General features: G+C 42.9%; 1 protein-coding gene across 1 annotated transcript in view; it reads right to left on the minus strand.

Annotated features, from left to right (window-relative positions):
- The window catches only part of PRKCH (protein kinase C eta), a 218,702-nt gene extending 205,515 nt beyond the window's left edge, over positions 1 to 13,187 (minus strand). The window contains exon 1 of the mRNA XM_012777648.2: positions 12,305 to 13,187. Coding sequence (XP_012633102.1) covers positions 12,305 to 12,667 — 363 coding nt within the window. The 5' untranslated portion in view covers positions 12,668 to 13,187. The remainder of the gene's footprint in view (positions 1 to 12,304) is intronic.
- Positions 13,188 to 17,692: the final 4,505 nt, after the last annotated feature.

Genomic DNA, 17,692 nt, shown 5'->3' on the forward strand with positions numbered 1-17,692 from the left:
TAATTATGGTAGTTGTTCGATAAATATACCTCAAAGCCTGTATTTGGGTATTACTAGTCCATAATTGTAGATTCTGCATCCTAATTTATATGACTTAGGCAAATGCTAATGTGTCTTTTTACATTAAACACAGACCAAATAAATGTTGAAGGGAAGGTCAGAAATATTCAGAGAGATGGATGCCAAAATAGGCATATCCAAAACTATAAATGAGCAAAATTATCAAGAGTTAATCCAGAAAATTATAATCAACAAAGTGAATGAGCTTTCAGAAGTAAGCAAGAATCAATTATATCTAGTTATAACTTCACAACGGTTGAGGTTCTATTTCCTTTACGATTACTGGCACTATGTTTATGAATTCTCAGCCATAATGTATGGTTTTGTAAAAAATAAACCACTTTGGGGCCCTAACAATTATATCACTACAATATAATTATTCTATCCCTTCAATTATTGAAAATTTCCATTAGTATTTGTGAGTTCACAGAAAAATTCATGTTTCAAAAATTGAAAAATCTGAAATAAACATCAGTCTTTCCCCATTCTCTCTTTAGAAAACATGGTGCTGAGGGTAATGGCGACAAAGATCCTCCTATGATATCATTTGAGGGCACCAACAAGACTATTTCCTACCCTATTCCCTAAGAAATTTTTATATCACCAACCCCGTTGTACAAAATGCAACCCTCTGAATGTCTTTCCTTGGCCAATATGATTATTTTCAGAAGGATTTTGTCGAAATATTAATTGCCTTGGGAGATTAAAAGCAACCAAAGCCACCATTTCTCGAGGCCTATTTTGTGCTGGGCATGTGGAATGGATTAAATCTGATCTTCACACCAAGCCTATGAGGAGGTAACATTAGCACCATTTTCCAGAGGAGAAAACGAATAGAGAGAGATGAAGGGACTTGCTCATTGTTCACACTCCTGATAAGTAGCAGAGCTGGGACGATGCACTGATGCACCGAGTCTGCTGACACCAGGTCTACCTTTTTCCCACCACCCTCTGTTGTTCTTCCACCTGCCAATCTTGGTTGGTCCCACCTAAAGGTCTTTGTCTGAGCTGTTCCCTCTGTCTGAAATGCTCTTTCTCAAATCTTCACATGGCTGCTTGCTTCTTGTCACGCAAGTCTCGGGTGAAGTGTCACCCACTTTGTGCAGTCTTCTCTGACCACTCGAGGTAAAACAGCCACCTTGACACACTCTATACCATCACCCTGTTTTATTTCTCCACTTAGCACCTATGCAGCATTTGTTATTTCCTTAATCGCTTGTTTGCTCCGTAAGAGCTGAGATTCTGGGTCTTGTGTTCTCTGTCCTGTCTGTAACACCTAGAATGGTGCTGAGTGCACAGCAGGTGCACAATAAACACCTATGAATGGCTGGCTGGTTTCCCACTGCCTCCATCACACACTGACGTGGAGTCTGGAAAGAACCTTGGCCTGAAGTCCAGAGCGCTGGACTCTAATTAGCTAGGGAACCACTCTCTGGACGATCCCCATTCAGTTCCATGTCCACCACCATCAGGTTGTCTTCAAGATGACAGCGAAGTAAATTGGAATTCAGGAGAAGAACAAAAACTTGTTGGGCCAGAGGGACTCAGGTCATAGGAGCCTAGAGCTCAAAGAGCAAGAGAGCCAGACAGGCCTCACCGATCTCATCACTGTATCTTGGACTAACACAGCGGTGCACCATAATGCCTGTTACAGCTCAAAAAGAGGGTAAATGTTTTAAGAAAAAGTTTACAAAACAGCTAAATCCTACACCTCTTTTTACAGTGGAAAAGTTTATATTAACAAAAGGTACCAAGCCAGGGTCACTCAAACTGTCCTACTTTTTGTTTTTCAAGTTTTCATCTACTGCAAACCTCAAAGAAAGTCCTTCAAAAAATAGAGGCTTTATGTAGTTAGGTTCTGTAGTTTAAAAAAAAGCAGCTTTTGAAAATACCTAAATACAACTAAATAGGCTCTAAAATGGGTCATCATCTGGTATATTTCACCAGGAGCCAGAAGTAAGTGAGAACATATTTATTTTTTAAGAACACTTTTTTCTCTAAAATGTATAGCTCCTATTTTCTTCTAATGAATTGTCTTCTATAATTAATTGAAATGAGAATGTCCTCAAATATAAGGGGGAAATGTCAGAACTACACCCTGAGAGTTAGGAATTAATAAAAATAAATGTAATACATTCAAAAATAAAACTAATACATTTTTGACACCTTTCAATTGGGGTCTCTTAACCTAAGGCCCTGAGTCCATGGTCAGGCTTCAGGGGACCACTAACCTGATGACATTGTTTCCAGAATAGTGTCAATATGCACATATGTACATTTTCTAGAAATAGGGTCCATAGCTTTCATTATCACCAAAAGAATCTAAGGCTCACCAACACTTTCAGAAGCACTGTTTTAGATGGAATCTGCTCTCAACTCTTTATACTAAAATGAAATAATAGTAATATATATAAAAACATCTAAGAGGTCCGCAGCTTGCAAACAAAAGCATTCTGTTTAGGGAATTATGCTAATATATGTATAACTTTTGGGTGCTCTTCCAATAATAATTCAGAACCCAGAACAAACCTGAGTATCAAAGTTTCCAGAAGATATTTCAGAAGGGAGCAGAATTTTCTATTGTCCAATGGAACCATTACCAGAACCACAAAACTCTGACACTGGAAGGGACTGCAAAGCTCAAATTGTTCAGCTCTCTGACATCACAGACAAGAAAAACCAAAACCCAGTGTGGGGGCAGAGACCACATCATATTTAAGTGTTATGAGAGAGACACAGAGACAGTGCTATTATGCAAGTTCAAGAGACAAATAAAACTTACAAATTAAAATGCACTTTGTGATTCTTGTTCTAAGTGCTTGGAGAACAGGGACTAGGTCTGAAATAGTGTATAAAGGGCCAGGAATAGAACAGGCTCACGCTGGCCCCATGTGACTTATTTTATTAAGTCAATTATGACAGGGTTCATGTTGACCATGGTTATATCATCTGGCAAATTTCTCCATTTTTTTTTTTTTTTACCAGAAGCACAATCTAAACAGCTTTGGTAACCTTTTAAGTGTTTCTCTCCCTATGAGATAAAAAGGTATACAAGAGTAAAACTTATATAAAATTAAAGGAACTTTTGGGATGGCAGCACATAATAAAAGCCTTGCTGGTGAGTTCCCTATTAAGTGGTCTTTCTACTGCAAAAGTCCTAAGTACTTTGACACAACTTCTCTAATTCAGTGGTGCTACAGAAACAAACATAATAATTCTGATAAATCTCTCCAGATAGTACTATGATTCCCAAGAAAAATTTCCTGTCTCATAAAATGCTTCACCATAGCACTTAAACACTACCATAGCCAATACCCCTGGGCTCATTCCTCTATCTAATTAAAATGTCTGTCCTACAATGATTTACAGTGTTTGTCATCACCTAGGGTGGATATATAGACTAGTGGCTACAGACACTTTGGGACTACAAAGCTATAATTACCATGCTAGTGAGAATGGCCTCTAGCAAAAACAGTGGGGTTCTCAGTCTCTCTCTGACACTAGGTAACAGGGACATAACTTACAACCATCCCATAGAACAAGGAGCACATTGCTCTAAATCAAGAAATACAACTGCATGGCTTGAAAGGAGGACCCACTGTATTTCCTTAAGGCTTATTCCAAGCCAAGAAAAGAATACCAACATCACTATCAATGCTACACAAGGTGCTTAGACGTGAACTTAATCCTCTCCAAGCCTGAGTACTTTTACATTTGGACCAATTTCGTTCTTTGGAGTTACTAACTTTGATAAGACATAATTCATTTTGACTGCTAAAAACCAAACCAGTTACTCCAAAAGGGAAGAAATGATGTAATTGCCTGATACATGGAAGCAGAGGCTTTAGAGATGGAAAGGTTCCCAAGAGATAGTTTAGTGCAACCCTCTCATAATATTAATGTAAATTAGGGAATTTGGACCCTGATAAGTAGAGGTTTGCCTAAGGTCACAGCTAATAGGTGACAAAGTCACACCTTGAAGTTTGTATTTAAAATACAAGAGGTTTTTTTAAATTGGATAGTTAATATAATACTAATTTGCAGTAAAAGTTAATTTCCCATATATGTACTAGTAAGCCAGCTTTCTCTTAAATCCTAGGAGACGAAAATATATGTAAATAAATATCTAAATAAAAATACATCTAAATTACAATTAATACACATCTTAATAAATCTAACTAAGCATATCTATTTCTTATGGACATATGTGTAGATATGAAATGTGTGTCTGTGTGCCACACTTCCCATGAACTGTGGCAACAGCAATGCTTTGGTCCCCATATTCTGAACATAAAGGCTTGAGCTATGGTGTCACAAACTCAAAAACCTCCCAGGACCAAGCAGGTAATGAGTCAAGAAGGCTGGTTTCATAATAGGGAGTGGTGGGGTCTGTGGCAAACTGGAGCACCAGAGCACTAAATGTCTTCAGTTTCAATGTCAAAAAACATCTGCGCCAAATGAATGCACCCGCAGGATGCCTGTGGGCCTAAGGGCTGTCAGGCTTTTTGTTATTGTTATTCTGAGTCAGATGATCCTCCTGCTTCAACATCTATGATTCTTTTATGATCTATACAAAACTTAAGGGATTTGACAGTTCAAATATAGTGTTACCGCCTTCTGCCTTTGGGAGTCAAAAGTGCCTGCAGGTCATCCGTTCACAGGCATCAAAACTTAGTTCCCTCCCAAACTTTCCAAAGATGGAAACATTCCTGTGGGTCAGGAGCATTTACCTTTCAAAAGGACGGCTGCCCATGTCTCTCCAGGAAACATCATCAGGTCAAAAGTTCCTTTTCTTCTCTGGAGGAAAGACTTTTCACAGTCATTTAACTGTAGCAGGCTGCGGCTTTCTGTGCTGGGTCCTTCAAAGTCAGCTCTCTGTTTTTCCCCCAGGAAGATGTTCCTGATCTCCCCAAACAGGGTGCTTACCTGCATTTGAGTACTTCTGTAATTTCCTGGCTGTGTTTGTTTGTTTTTTATCCCCAACCTAACTCCCCTTTGAAGGAATGGGCTGTGTCTGTCTTGTTCAGATGACTTTCCAGGGTAGAGCAAATGCCTGGTACATAGTACATGCTCAGTGGCGAATGAGTGCTCACCTTGGGCACTTGGCACTTCAAATAGAAACATGTAATATAATCTGTTAGAGCAGCTACAAGTGCGAAGGGGATGCATCTCAGTCAATCGCCTATGCTATATACACCCTGCACTCCCTCTGACCAGTAACCCACACTTCCATTCACACAGACATTCTTCCAGCATGGCGGGGAGGCTAGCAATGGAGGTGTCAGGATGCCGAGAGGCCACTGAGGACAAGGACCAAACCCAGACTGGGCATGTCGAGGAACGATGTCTCAGTAAGTGACGTCTACAATGAGACTTAAAGCATGGACAGGAATTAGCAAAGTCAAGTGTGGCCTTGGAGGAACTGAAAGATGCTCACTGTGACTGCAGCACAGGGCAGGGAGTGGGGAAAGGAGAGAAAAGGCCAGATCATGGAAGAATATCCCAAACCATTTAAAGACTTGGGGCTTTTATCTAAGAGCAAGGGGAAATGCAAGAGTTTCAGGTAAATGACTGACTATCAGTTTAGCAACTGAGAAAGACCATTCTGGATACAGTAATGATAAGAGTGTCAAGCAGCGGTCAGGGACTGAGTTTCCATACAGGCTTCATTCTTATCACATTCTAATAAAACAGAGCCAAGAAGTCAGTTCGAAGGGCGACATGATCTAGTTGACTGTATAAAATTAAAAAAAGGACTACCGAAAATCCAAGACATCCCTCTTATTCTAAGTAAATGTTACCCACCTCATAAAAACACACTGCACTTTTACCATCACCACTAATCACCACTCTAAACACTTGCTGGATGCCAAAACTGCACTAACAGTTGCATAAGATAAAATGATTCATGCTCCACCCACCAACCTCATTCCTCTCTGAGGCTGACATACAACCTTTTAAATGCTTATGTCTTGCTTCTGCCCTGAGTTTCACATGTTGGGCTTGAAAATTGCAAGTGAAGGAAGACATAACATATTACAGGTTTAAAAACCATAGTCTTTTCAAATGAAGCAAAAGCAGGGAACTTTCCATAAGCAAGGTTTTCAATCCATTATCACATTCAAAGGGCATAAAAATCTGGCCCAGTCTTTCAGCATATATTGGTATGTCACTGATGGATTTTTATTAAAAGAGGAATACTACTCATCTGGTCACTCCTCAATTATTTATTTCTTTTGGGAAGATGAATATTTAAGGAAAGATGTCCCCAAAGTACTTACACTTTACTTGCCCCCAAATCACATAAAATTTCATTCTTTTGACAAATATTTAGTGCCTACTATATACCAGACACTGCTCAAGGTGCTGGTTTTAAAACAGTGAATAAGAGAGGTGGTCTCAAGCCAAACTCTACAGGAGGAAAGGATAATAAGCAAGCTGATTAAAAAATGATCTCAGAGAGTGATGAGTACAATGCAGGATAACGAGATAATAATGTGGCCAAGAAAATGCTGAGGGGAAAAACCTGAGCCACAACCTGCATGATGAGAAGCAGCCAGTCTCACTGCACCAAAATTCTTCTCACATTGAAACTGAAGACACCAGATAGCCAATACAATTCACGTGCACTGAAATAAACCTCCCTAGAGATTCTAAACTGTTTTCCCCCTAAAATACTTCGGGTTCATCAGTCAGTGTTAGACAATCCTTACCAATTGGTTCAAGAAAAAAAAGTCAATCATGACGAATAAATAACTGCACTACAAAGTACAAAAGAGAATGCACCACTAGACAGAGAATCTGAAAGAATGTTGGCACTGTGCATTCATGCACCTGGATCCAGGAATCAAAGGAAAAAATAATGAATGACTGCCCAGTGGTGACCTGGCTGCTTGATGGGACTACAAAACAGGTACCTCGCTGAGAAACTGAACGCAGCTCTCCAGGGCTGGAGAGAACAGAACGCCTTCAGGAGGGCTGAACCAGGAAAACAGCTTGGGACCCCGCCAAGCAGGTCCTTCCTTCCTGAGGGGCGCCAAGGTCTTTCCATGACGCAGCCTCCAGCTTCTCCGGCATCCCCCATGTCTCCAATGCTCTGCATAAAGTATTAGATGCCGGCCCCCCATTTGGAAAGTCAGCGAAGCAAGAGCAAATATGTGAAAGAAGAAAACAGGGTTTTAACTTAGGCAAACCTTCAGTTTTAAGGAACCCAAGAAATTGTGTAAAATAAACAAGTTCTAGAAGCAGCAGAAAAAACTGACAGTGATAATTTAGAAAATAGGATTGTGTCCAAAAATCTGAAACTAATTTGTTTTATTGTGATTTTGTGTTTTTTTCAAGAGTCGGATTGGCTCAAATCTAATTCTGTCATTTACTAGCATCTTTAGTAAATGACAGCATTTACTAGCATTTAACATCTTCAAATAAGGATGATAAATCCTTATTGATTTTTTTCTACAGTTTTATAGGTATAATTGCCATACAATAATATGCACATACTTAAAGTGAACTATTTGATAAGCTTTGACATATGTATTTTATATATATGACTGTGAAACTATCATCACAATGAAAATTATGAATATATTCATCTTCCCCAAAAGTTTTCTTGTGCCTCCTTGGTAATCCAACCCTCCCTCACCTCCACTCCCCATATCCAAGCAACCACTGACCTGCTTCGTGTCACTATAGACTAGTTTTCATTCCCAGAAGTTTGCATAAATGGAATCAAACAGTATGGACTCTTTTCTTGTCTGGCTTCTTTCACTCAAGAGAATTATTTTGAGTTTCATCTACGTTGTTGCATGTATTAATAGTTCATCTCTTTATATTGTTGAGTAGTATTCCTTTGTATGGTTAAGTCACAATTTATTCAAACATTCTTCTGTTGACTGACGTTGAGTTGTTTCTAGTTTGGGAGCTATTGCAAATAAAGCTGCTATGAACATTCTGGATAAGCCTTTGTATGTATGGTTTCATTTCTCTTGGCAAATACTTAAAGAGTATATAGGTCATATGGTAGCTATGTGTTTCATATTTTAAGAAACTGCCAAACTGTTTTCCGACATGACTCTACCATTCATATACCTAACAGTAGTAGAGTATGAGAGTTCCAGTTGCTCTACTTACTTCCCAACACTTGGTATGGTCAGTCTTATTAATTTTAGCCTTTCCAGTGGGAGCATATTGCTATCTCATTTTAATTTACATTTCCTTAATTACTAATGATTTTGAGCATCTTTTAATGTGCTATATGCCATCAAGGCACCTATTCAAATATTTGACCGATATTTTTTTTGGGGGGGGGGACAAGATCTAGCTCTGTTGCCCGGGCTAGAGTGCCCTGACATCAGCCTAGCTCACAGCAACCTCAATCTCCTGGGCTCAAGCAATCCTCTTGCCTCAGCCTCCCAGGTAACTGGGACTACAGGTACATGCCACCATGCCAGGCTAATTTTTTCTATTTTTAGTTGTCCAGCTAATTTCTTTCTATTTTTAGTAGAGACAGGGTCTCGCTCTTGCTCAGGCTGGTCTCCAACTCCTGAGCTCAAGCAATCCTCCTGCCTCTGCCTCCCAGAGTGCTAGGATTACAGGCATGAGCCACCGTGCCCACCCTGACTGATCTTTAAATCAGGTATTTTTCTCATTATTATTGGGTTATAAGAGTTCTTTTATGTATTCATGTTACAAGTTCATTGACTGATTTGCATGTTGCAAGTATTTCTTAAACATTCTGTGAGAAACAAAAGGAAGTTTTTAGTTCATAAAGTCCAATTTATTAATCTTTATAGTTGGGGCTTTTTGTGTCCTATCTAAAAAATTTTGCTGAACTCAAAGTCACTAAGATTTTCTTCTATGTTTTCTTATAGAACTTTCACAGTTAAACTTTTACATTTAGGTCTATAATTCATTTTGAATTAGTTTTGGCTATCCAGTTGTTCAAGCACCTTGCTGAAAAGATTATCATCTCCCCCACTGAATTGCTTTCTTGGCACCTTTGTGAAAATCAATTGGTCATATATATGTGGACCTACTTCTAGACTCTCTGCTATTCCACTGATCTATATGACTCTCTTTACTCCAATACCACATTATCTTGATTATGGTAGTGTTACAGTTAGCCTTGAAATCAAATAGTATAAGTCCCACAACTTGTTCTTTTACAAAATTATTCTGTCAGTCTACGTCCTTTACATTTCCATACAAAATTTATACTCAGTTTGTCAATTTCTACAATAAAGTCTACTGAGATTTTCATTGGAACTGCATTAAATCTATTGAATACTCTTAATGTTGAATTGAATCATTGAATCTTCCCAGCCATGAAATAGAATCTCTCTCCATTAGATCTTTAATTTATCTCAGCAATGTTTTGTCATTTCCAGTGAAAATGTATTGGGCATCTTTTATCAAATTTATCCAATTTCATATTTTTTATGCTCTTATAAATATTTTCAAATATTTCAGTTTTCAATTGTTCACTGCTAGTATATAAAAACGTAATTGATTTTTATATATTCATTTGGATTCTGCAACCTAGCTAAACTCACTTGTTGGTTCTAAAAGCCTTTTCGTAAACATCTTAGAATTTTCTAGAATCATTTGTTTGCAAATAAAGACAATTTTACTTCTTCCTTTGTAACCTGTATGCATTTTATTTCTTGAAATTGCTTTATTGCACTGACCAGGACCTCCAATTCAGTGTTGAATTGAAACAGAAAGAGCAGACATCCTTCCCTTGTTTTGTCTCTTAGAGGAATATTATTCATTCCTTCACCACTAGGATGGTAACTGTAGGCTTTTCCATAAAACTTTCTGTTTTATTCTTAAGATAAAAGTATCTTCTATTTTGGTATCTTCTGTTTTACAGATAAACCTAGATTTTCTTCACATGATCTAACAAAAACTAATTTGCTAGGTTTTCTAAAAGTCAGCAATCTGTAGTTCCACTTGCAACATACATAAATTTATTGTGGAGTAAATTCAATTACTCTACTTGTAACTGTCTCAATACACATTTCAATTTAATATACCAAAGGTAAATAAGTATTTCTGTAATCCTGAACTTCAAAAGCACCTTTGGATCTGTAAAGGATAATTTAATATAAGCATTCCATATATTTCCTAATATTTTCTCAACAAGATTTTCTTAATAGAAAGGAAAAAAGAAAAGAAACACTCTGCCAATTCTATCTACTCTATCCTCACAGTTTCAAAATACCCAGAACCTTAAAACAAAACAAAACAAACAAAAAAACCTCTGCCTTCTAACTGAATATAAACGCATGACAAATCATTGGTTTCAAGGTCATTTAAATGCTCACCTTATCCTACCAAAAACTCATGCTTTCCAAAATACCATCAGTGAGTTACATTAAACATTTAAGTATAATTATGTCAGATAATTATAAATAAACAAATACAGAGATTTAATTTACACTTATTCATCCAGTGGAATAAGCAGCTCTGTTACACTTCACTTAGGTAACCTGGATCTTCCTACACTTAATGCTTCTTGGATGCCAAGTAGTCCTCATCTCTTGGTCTTCATTTAGGCCACAGGTTCTTAAGCTTGACTGTACATTGGAATCAGCTGGGTAGCCACAAAGTACTGATGATGGGGTCCCACAGCCAGGGATTCCTATCTAGAGTCTTCAAAAGTGGGGATTATTAAAAGCTCTTCAGGTAATTCAAATGTGCAGAGTAGGAGTGAGAAGGACCAATGTAGGCTTTCTGCAGGAAGAGATACTTCTCATAATCACTGCCAATCTGCTGCACCGTACTTTGGAACCCAGTTCCTTTAGACCTTTGCCCAACCTAATTCCTAATCAGACACTGACGAATTCAATAATTCCACTCAGATTCCTACATTCATTTCTATTTCATATCAGAAATTCACAGGATAAATGTAAATCTCTAACTGTATTTTAGTCATTCCTCTCTAATCCACTTCTAAGTTCCACAAAGTAAGTTAGGCTTTGGAAGGGAAATTAATTCAATATAATTTGATGATTAAGGTTAAACAGTCATGGTTTTTACTTCTATTTAAAAGAAAGGGATACATCCACAAGCCATCTGTAATTTTAGAGAATATGTGGTAAAAATTACCAATTTCCCAAATATAAAATAAATACCTGACGAGTCTTCATTGTTATACATATGATTCACCACCACTTGTAAATTTCAAATAGATTTTCAATGCCCATTCACATTCTGGGTTCAAACCTGACTCCCTCTAGACTTTAAGTCCTTAAACTCCTGAGAGTCTTCAACCAGGGTACTCCATTTTGTCAAGCCAGACCACTCTATTATAATTATCATCGTCTCGAAGTGGGAACAACACCTGCATCAGAAAGACAGTGTGAGGATTCAGCAGCAAAAGCATTTTGGCACTGTGTGGAGTGCTCTACAAATTTTAATTTATTTACAGCAGAAATTCTGCCTCATGGGAACTATGTGAGAAGCAGAAGCAAGTGAGAAGGGTAGCTACACGCCAATACACAGGAACACCAGCAGGTGCTGGGGGGAGGGAGGGCAGTAAACAGTCTACTGAGGAGGTCTCCTCGCAGCCTCTTCGCAGATTAATAGCAACAGAAACGTCTACTGCAGGACTCACACATCTCAGATTGACTGGCTACTTGCAAACATATGCAAATTTCATCTCCTTGGAAAACTGCTAAATAATACAACTTTGCCAACATGCAGACCCAGGCACTGTAAGCCCTGCCAATGTAGCTCAGGTACCTCTGGGATGTAATGGATGTGCAAGCCGAAACACGTGTGCACGTCTGAAAGGCTGAACCAACACGTATCCATAAATATTATGAATAATACTCGCGAGAATGTACGGCTTTCTCCTAAGCAGCGCTTGAAGCACTTTACTCAAATAAAGTCACTTTCACATCACCCCTTCCTTGCCTTTCCTGAGCATTACGCGCGTGCTGAGACTTGGGGTGCCTTATGCAAAGTCTTGGCGGAGTGGGGAGACGGCCCTGGACCCCTGCCCGCCTGCCCGTTAGCCTGAGCCGCCCGCCGTCCCGAAAGGGGATCGTGTCCAGGCCAGCTTCCTGGAGACACACCTGCGCCAGCACACACCCACCGCGGTCACCTGGGCAAGGACCAAAGTCTGGAGGGAATTCCCTCAGCCACGAGCGATGGGGAAGCGGGACCAGGGCGAGTTTTGAAAACTCGAAGGGGAGAAGGGGTTAAGTGGACACAAAGGGGAGGGATCACTGCTACTCACCCAGCCCTCGAAGGTGTCCGAGGCGCCGGCTGTGCGCAGCAGCTCCTGGAATTGCAGGGTGCAGTTCGCCACGAAGTGGTCGTAGCCCAGGGGCGTCTCGTGGAAAACGGCCAGCTCGAGGTGGCCGCCGTCGGTGACGTTAGCGCAGAACTCCTCATTGTACGTGGGTTTGTTGGTCTTCTGCTTGGTGCTAGTCTGGCCCACGCGCACCTGGTCCACGCTCACCGTCAGGTAGGGGTCCAGCAGCTGGTGGCCCTTCTTAAAGAGCGAGTGGCGCAGGGACCAGCGCGTGGGCTGCAGCCCCACGGCCTCGCCGATGCGGACCCTCAAATAGCCATTGAACTTCATAGTGCCAGACGACATGCCGGCGGCGCCGCTGCCCCGGCCCCGGGGGGCCGCGCTGCCTCGCCGCGGGAGAGCGGGGAGTCCCGGCTCAGGCCAGCCCTCGCGGCAGCGGGAGGAGTCGAGGCAGCTCTGGGGAAAAGCAGCGCCCGAGCCCCCCTCGACCGGCCATTCTGCCTCCTCTGTGGGACCTTCCCCTCCCCTCCTTCCCTTCCTCCCGAGGTGGAAAGGAGGGGAGCCCGGCGCCGAGCCCTCTGCGGGCCGGGGAAGCCGGGTGGTCCCTTTGGGGCGCGCGGCGCCTCCCGGGGGCTCGCGCGGGTCTCGCCCCTTCTCCAGGGCCAGGTAGCTCCTCTCCCCGAGAGCCGGAGCGACCCGTCCGGCTAGCTCCAGCCCCGAGCGGCTCTTCCCCCGCCTCCTCCCGCCTCTCCTCCTGCCCCCGCCTCCGCGGGCTCACGCTCTCCGCCCCTCGGCGAGCTTCGAACCAGGAAGCAGCTGCCGCCGCATCCCCGGCGAGAACCTCGCGCCGCCAGGCTCCAAGTTCTCAGAGCCCCGCGCCGGCCCCCGCGCCTTCCGGACCCCGGGGGCGTGGCGCGCGGCCCCGCGGGGGTGGGTGCCCGCGCCCCTCCCGCCTGCACCGCCCGGCCCGGGGGGCTGGCCGAGCGCTACCGCAGGCGCTGTCGAGAAGGGGAAGGGTTCGTGGCCCAGCCCCAGCAAACACCTGCGGCTTGGGAAATTGGCCTGGGGGGCTGGGGCGGGGTGCTGGAACGAGGGGAGGATGCTGAGGAGGAAGAGCAGCAAAGAACCCGTGCAGCTAAGAGTCGCCCGCACCCTCTCTGCCAGCCTCCGCGGGGGGCTGCTGACCCTGCCTGGACGTCTGGGCGAGGCCCTGGCCGGAGGCGGGCGCGCGGTGGGGAGGTTCTTTTTCCTAATCTTTACAGGGATGGCTCATCCCGGGGTCAGTTGGAGCGCATCCTGTTTGTGCGCCTTTCCTGCCGAGGGTAATCACACAGTTGTGTGTGTGTGTGCGTGTGGTTTTATTAATAATAGGACACTAGTACTGATGGAAATCCTGTCCGCCTCCTTCCTCAGAGGGGTGTGTCTTGTTGCATAAAGAGCAGGAAAGGTCGGTTCTTCAGGGGACAGACATGGCCAAGACGTAATAAGTCTCTTCCTCTGCGGGTGGTTCCTGGTCCGCCCAGCCCTGCATGGCAAGGGCAGAAGATATGCACACACACACTGTCCCCGACACTCATACGCGGAAGAAATCGCCTTTTCTAGGAACACTCCAGGTTGTTGTGTTTGCGAGTCACAGTGGGCAGCCTTCTGATGCCTCCCACCCCACCCCGTGGCTCCTACAGTTTTTGTGCCCTGAGAGGACCTTGCAGTCTACTGTGTTCTGTGGCAAAGCTTGCTCCCTGAGGGCCAGCCACAACCAATTTGCTTCCCATAAAGCCTAGGCCGTTCTTAAGATACTTAATTACTTCTGTCTTGCTGTACTGGTTCCCTTGGAGCAGGTTCATCTCTCTAGGACCCTCCTCCAGGGCTCTGTTCAGGGCTTTCTTACTAAGTTCTCAACAATTTCACGTGAGTGGAGGCCTCCGCAGTAACAACTGTACACGGTAGAATGAAAGCAAGAAAGAACAATGGGCCACGTGGGAAAGAGCCTGTCTTAAAAACTCCAAAACTTCTTAGAGACCAGAGCATGACAGGGATGCAGCTCCCCACTCTAATGACACCCTAGCTTTAGGCAGGGCTTGTAAAGCACGCTCCCAAACATCCAGGGGCTCCGTCCTGGCCTTAGTGCTCCAGGGGCAGAGGTCAAATTGGCTGTTTGGGTCAACTCTGTCACCCTCCCTTCCGAAGAGCTGAACTCTGGCTTTAAGAACCACTATAGGATTTGCTGCTGTTGGGCTTTGGCACTAAAAGAAGACAGTCCCCAAATGGTGGGCGGCTACACAGTTGCCCTGGGATTGGAATGTGAGGGACACTCCATCTTCACCCTATCAGTCAGTGCTGGTCAAGCCCCAGGGTGGGCAGTGGTGACAGAGCAGTGGGCAGGACAGCCAGGGTTCCTGCCCTCCTGGGGCTCACAGCCCCACAGGGAGAAGTGACAAATAGAAGGTGACACATGCAGAGGGTGCAGTGAAGGAAAAGCCCAAGGTGCTGGGGGATGATGCAACCTGGATGGGTGGTCAGGGAAGCGTCCCCCAAAGAAGCAAATAGCAAAGGGACCTGCTGATTCAGGGTTCCTGAGAAAAGGGATGGTTTGACCTGTCTGGGAACAGAAAGGACTCTCTGTGGCTAGAGCCAAGGTAGGGGAGGGGAGAGTGACTGAAATGAGCCTAAAAAGGTGGTCACACTGACCAGACTGGTAGGTCATGGGAAAGTCTTTTGTTACTATCTAGGGGCTACTGGAAGCTTCTAAAGGTTGTTAGGCAGAGCCAGGACACCATGACATTTGTGTTTTAAAATCTCTCTCTGGAGCTATACAGAGAATGGATGGGAGGAACAACATGAGTGTAGGGAGACCAGTTAAGAGGGTGTTGCCAAAGTCCAGAGGAGAGAAGATGGTGGCTGAGACTTGGGGGTTGATGGAGATGAAGATAAGGAGGTTAATTTGAGCAGTGTTTAGGAGGCAGAATTGGCAGGTCTTGGTGATGGATTGGAGGGAATGAGGAAGAGGAAAGATCAAGGATGACTGGCAGAATCTGGGTGAGCAACTGTGTGGATTGGGGAGCCATTAGGGAGTTAAGAACCATGGGAAAAGGAGATTTGTGGAGGTGGATGACGAGTTCAAAACTTGTCAAGTTTGATACACCTTTAACACATATAAGTGGAAATCTAAAATAGGCAATTGGCTATGTGATTGTGACACTCAGAGGGGCCATCTGAGCTAAAGACACAAATTTAGTAGCCATTGGTGTACAGAGAGTAATCAAAGCTAGAAGAGTGGCTGAGCCCCTGCTGTGGGAAAAGATAGGAGGGGAGTGTAGCTTGAGAAGAAGACCTAGGAGAGAGCCCTCCAGCAACTCCAGCATTTATGGGTGGAGGAGAAGCAGGCAAGGGGATTGGGAGGCAGCAGCCAGGGAGATAAGAGAAAAATCCAGGTATTGTGGAAACCAACCAAAAAGTTTTCAAGTAGAGAGGAATCATCAGCTAAGTCAAATGATGCTGAGAGATTAAGTAGGCAAGAACTAACGAATGAATGCCAGGTGCAGTTGGCAATGGACAGGTCCTTAGTAATCTTCGGGCAGTTTCAATAGTGGGGTGGGGGTGGAAGCCTGTTGGAGTAGTTTAGGGTGGAAACTAAAGCAGTAGAGAGAATAAGTATAGACACTCTCTCAAGAGGTTTGGCTGGGATGGGAAGGAGAGCGAGAGCTGAGGAAGATGGAATCACCAGAAAGAGGGTTCGTTTAGCACAGGTGAGCAACCCCCAGGAGAGAGACCGTATATGGTTCTGAGAATGCAAGAGGGAATGCCATCCAAGACACAGGAAAAGGCATGGGCCTTAGTTCAAAAAGAAACCTCGATGTGTGTGGCATGGCTCTCGGCCTGTTGTCCAAAATTGTCTGGTGGAAGTCACACATGTAAAGTGAGACATTTGAATCTCAAAATGTCTCGTGCAAAGGCAAAGTACAGGCTCCCTATGGTATTAGGCTATTTTCTCAATGTCACACTCACATACTTTTTCTCTCCTTCTTTCCCCCCTCATCATCTGTTGATTTTGCTTTCTCCTCTTTGTTCCTCATTTTCTCTTCCTGCAACTGGCTGCCCCTTACAGCTGGGAAGATGGGCACCAGCAGCCCCAGCTTCCCAGCTTTCCAGCTTCACAGCCCTGGCAGAACAAGGATTGTCTCTACCAGCATCTTGATCGGCTCCAGCTTATGTCATGTGACATGAGGTGGCTTTCAGGGGACACAACAGGTAGTAGACAGCACACAGTACGAGGCTGTACTGGCTGCCAATGCAAACCTCTCCTATGTGAAACTTTTATCCGGGACTGACCCTGACTTTTAAGGAAGACAAAGGAGCAAGAAGCCCCCTCTCTCCACACATCCCACCCTGCTCACTAGAGGCTTGTGGGTAATGCAGCTATTGCAGTGTAGAGAGATCTGAATTGACTGCTTTAAAATCCGTATTCTAGGTCCTCTTATAGACTAGAGAGGCTTTTTTTTTTCTGCTGTCACTGTTACTGTTTCTTAGTCACACTATAACTTTGGAGTTCTCTTATATACAATTCCTAGTCCATTATCTAAATGCTTTTTTAATTGATTGGTTGCTTGACTGACTGAATCACTGCCATTTACTGCCATTTTTCTAATTTCTTAAGGAACATTTCATGCAACCCCCATTCCATTAAATAGAATTAGAGAATTTAGAGAATAACATAGCCAGGTCAAAAATTACCCCATGTTACAATAAAATAGCACAGCCTTTGGAGGGCAAATTGACCCCATATACATGAAGAGCTTCAAAGTAAAATAGGTTCTATCCCTGAAGATGTCCAGCCATAATCAAATGGTTAAATAAATTATAGAATAGCAACTAAATGGAATATTATGTATTTATTAAAATTATGTATAATAAACAACATAGAAAAACAATAGTAAATAACATTTAAAAACAAGATAAGAAATATACATATGCTAATAAGTAGATAAAATATGTATACCCAAGGATAAAGATAGGAGTACAACACAGGTAAAGAAAACAGTTCTTAGAACATTACACAAATAATAAACAGACTTACTTTAAAGGGCTCTGAAGATAAAATAATTCACATAAATCAACTGATATATTGCTGGGTACGTGGTACACTTCAGCTGTTACCTTGGCTTCCATATTATAATTTATTGAGCATCCACGCATTGTAACAAGGTGCTTGATGAATATTATTCATTTGATCCTCATGCCAGCCATATGAAGTAAGCATTATTAGTATCTCTATTTCACCAATAAGGAAACCCAGGGTCAGAAAGGTTAAGTGAATTGGATCACATAGTTAATACATGATAGAGCTGAGATTTGACCCATTTTTTGAAAAAT

The sequence above is a fragment of the Microcebus murinus genome, chromosome 6, assembly GCF_040939455.1.
Source record: "Microcebus murinus isolate Inina chromosome 6, M.murinus_Inina_mat1.0, whole genome shotgun sequence".
In the NCBI taxonomy this organism is placed as follows: Eukaryota; Metazoa; Chordata; class Mammalia; order Primates; family Cheirogaleidae; genus Microcebus; species Microcebus murinus.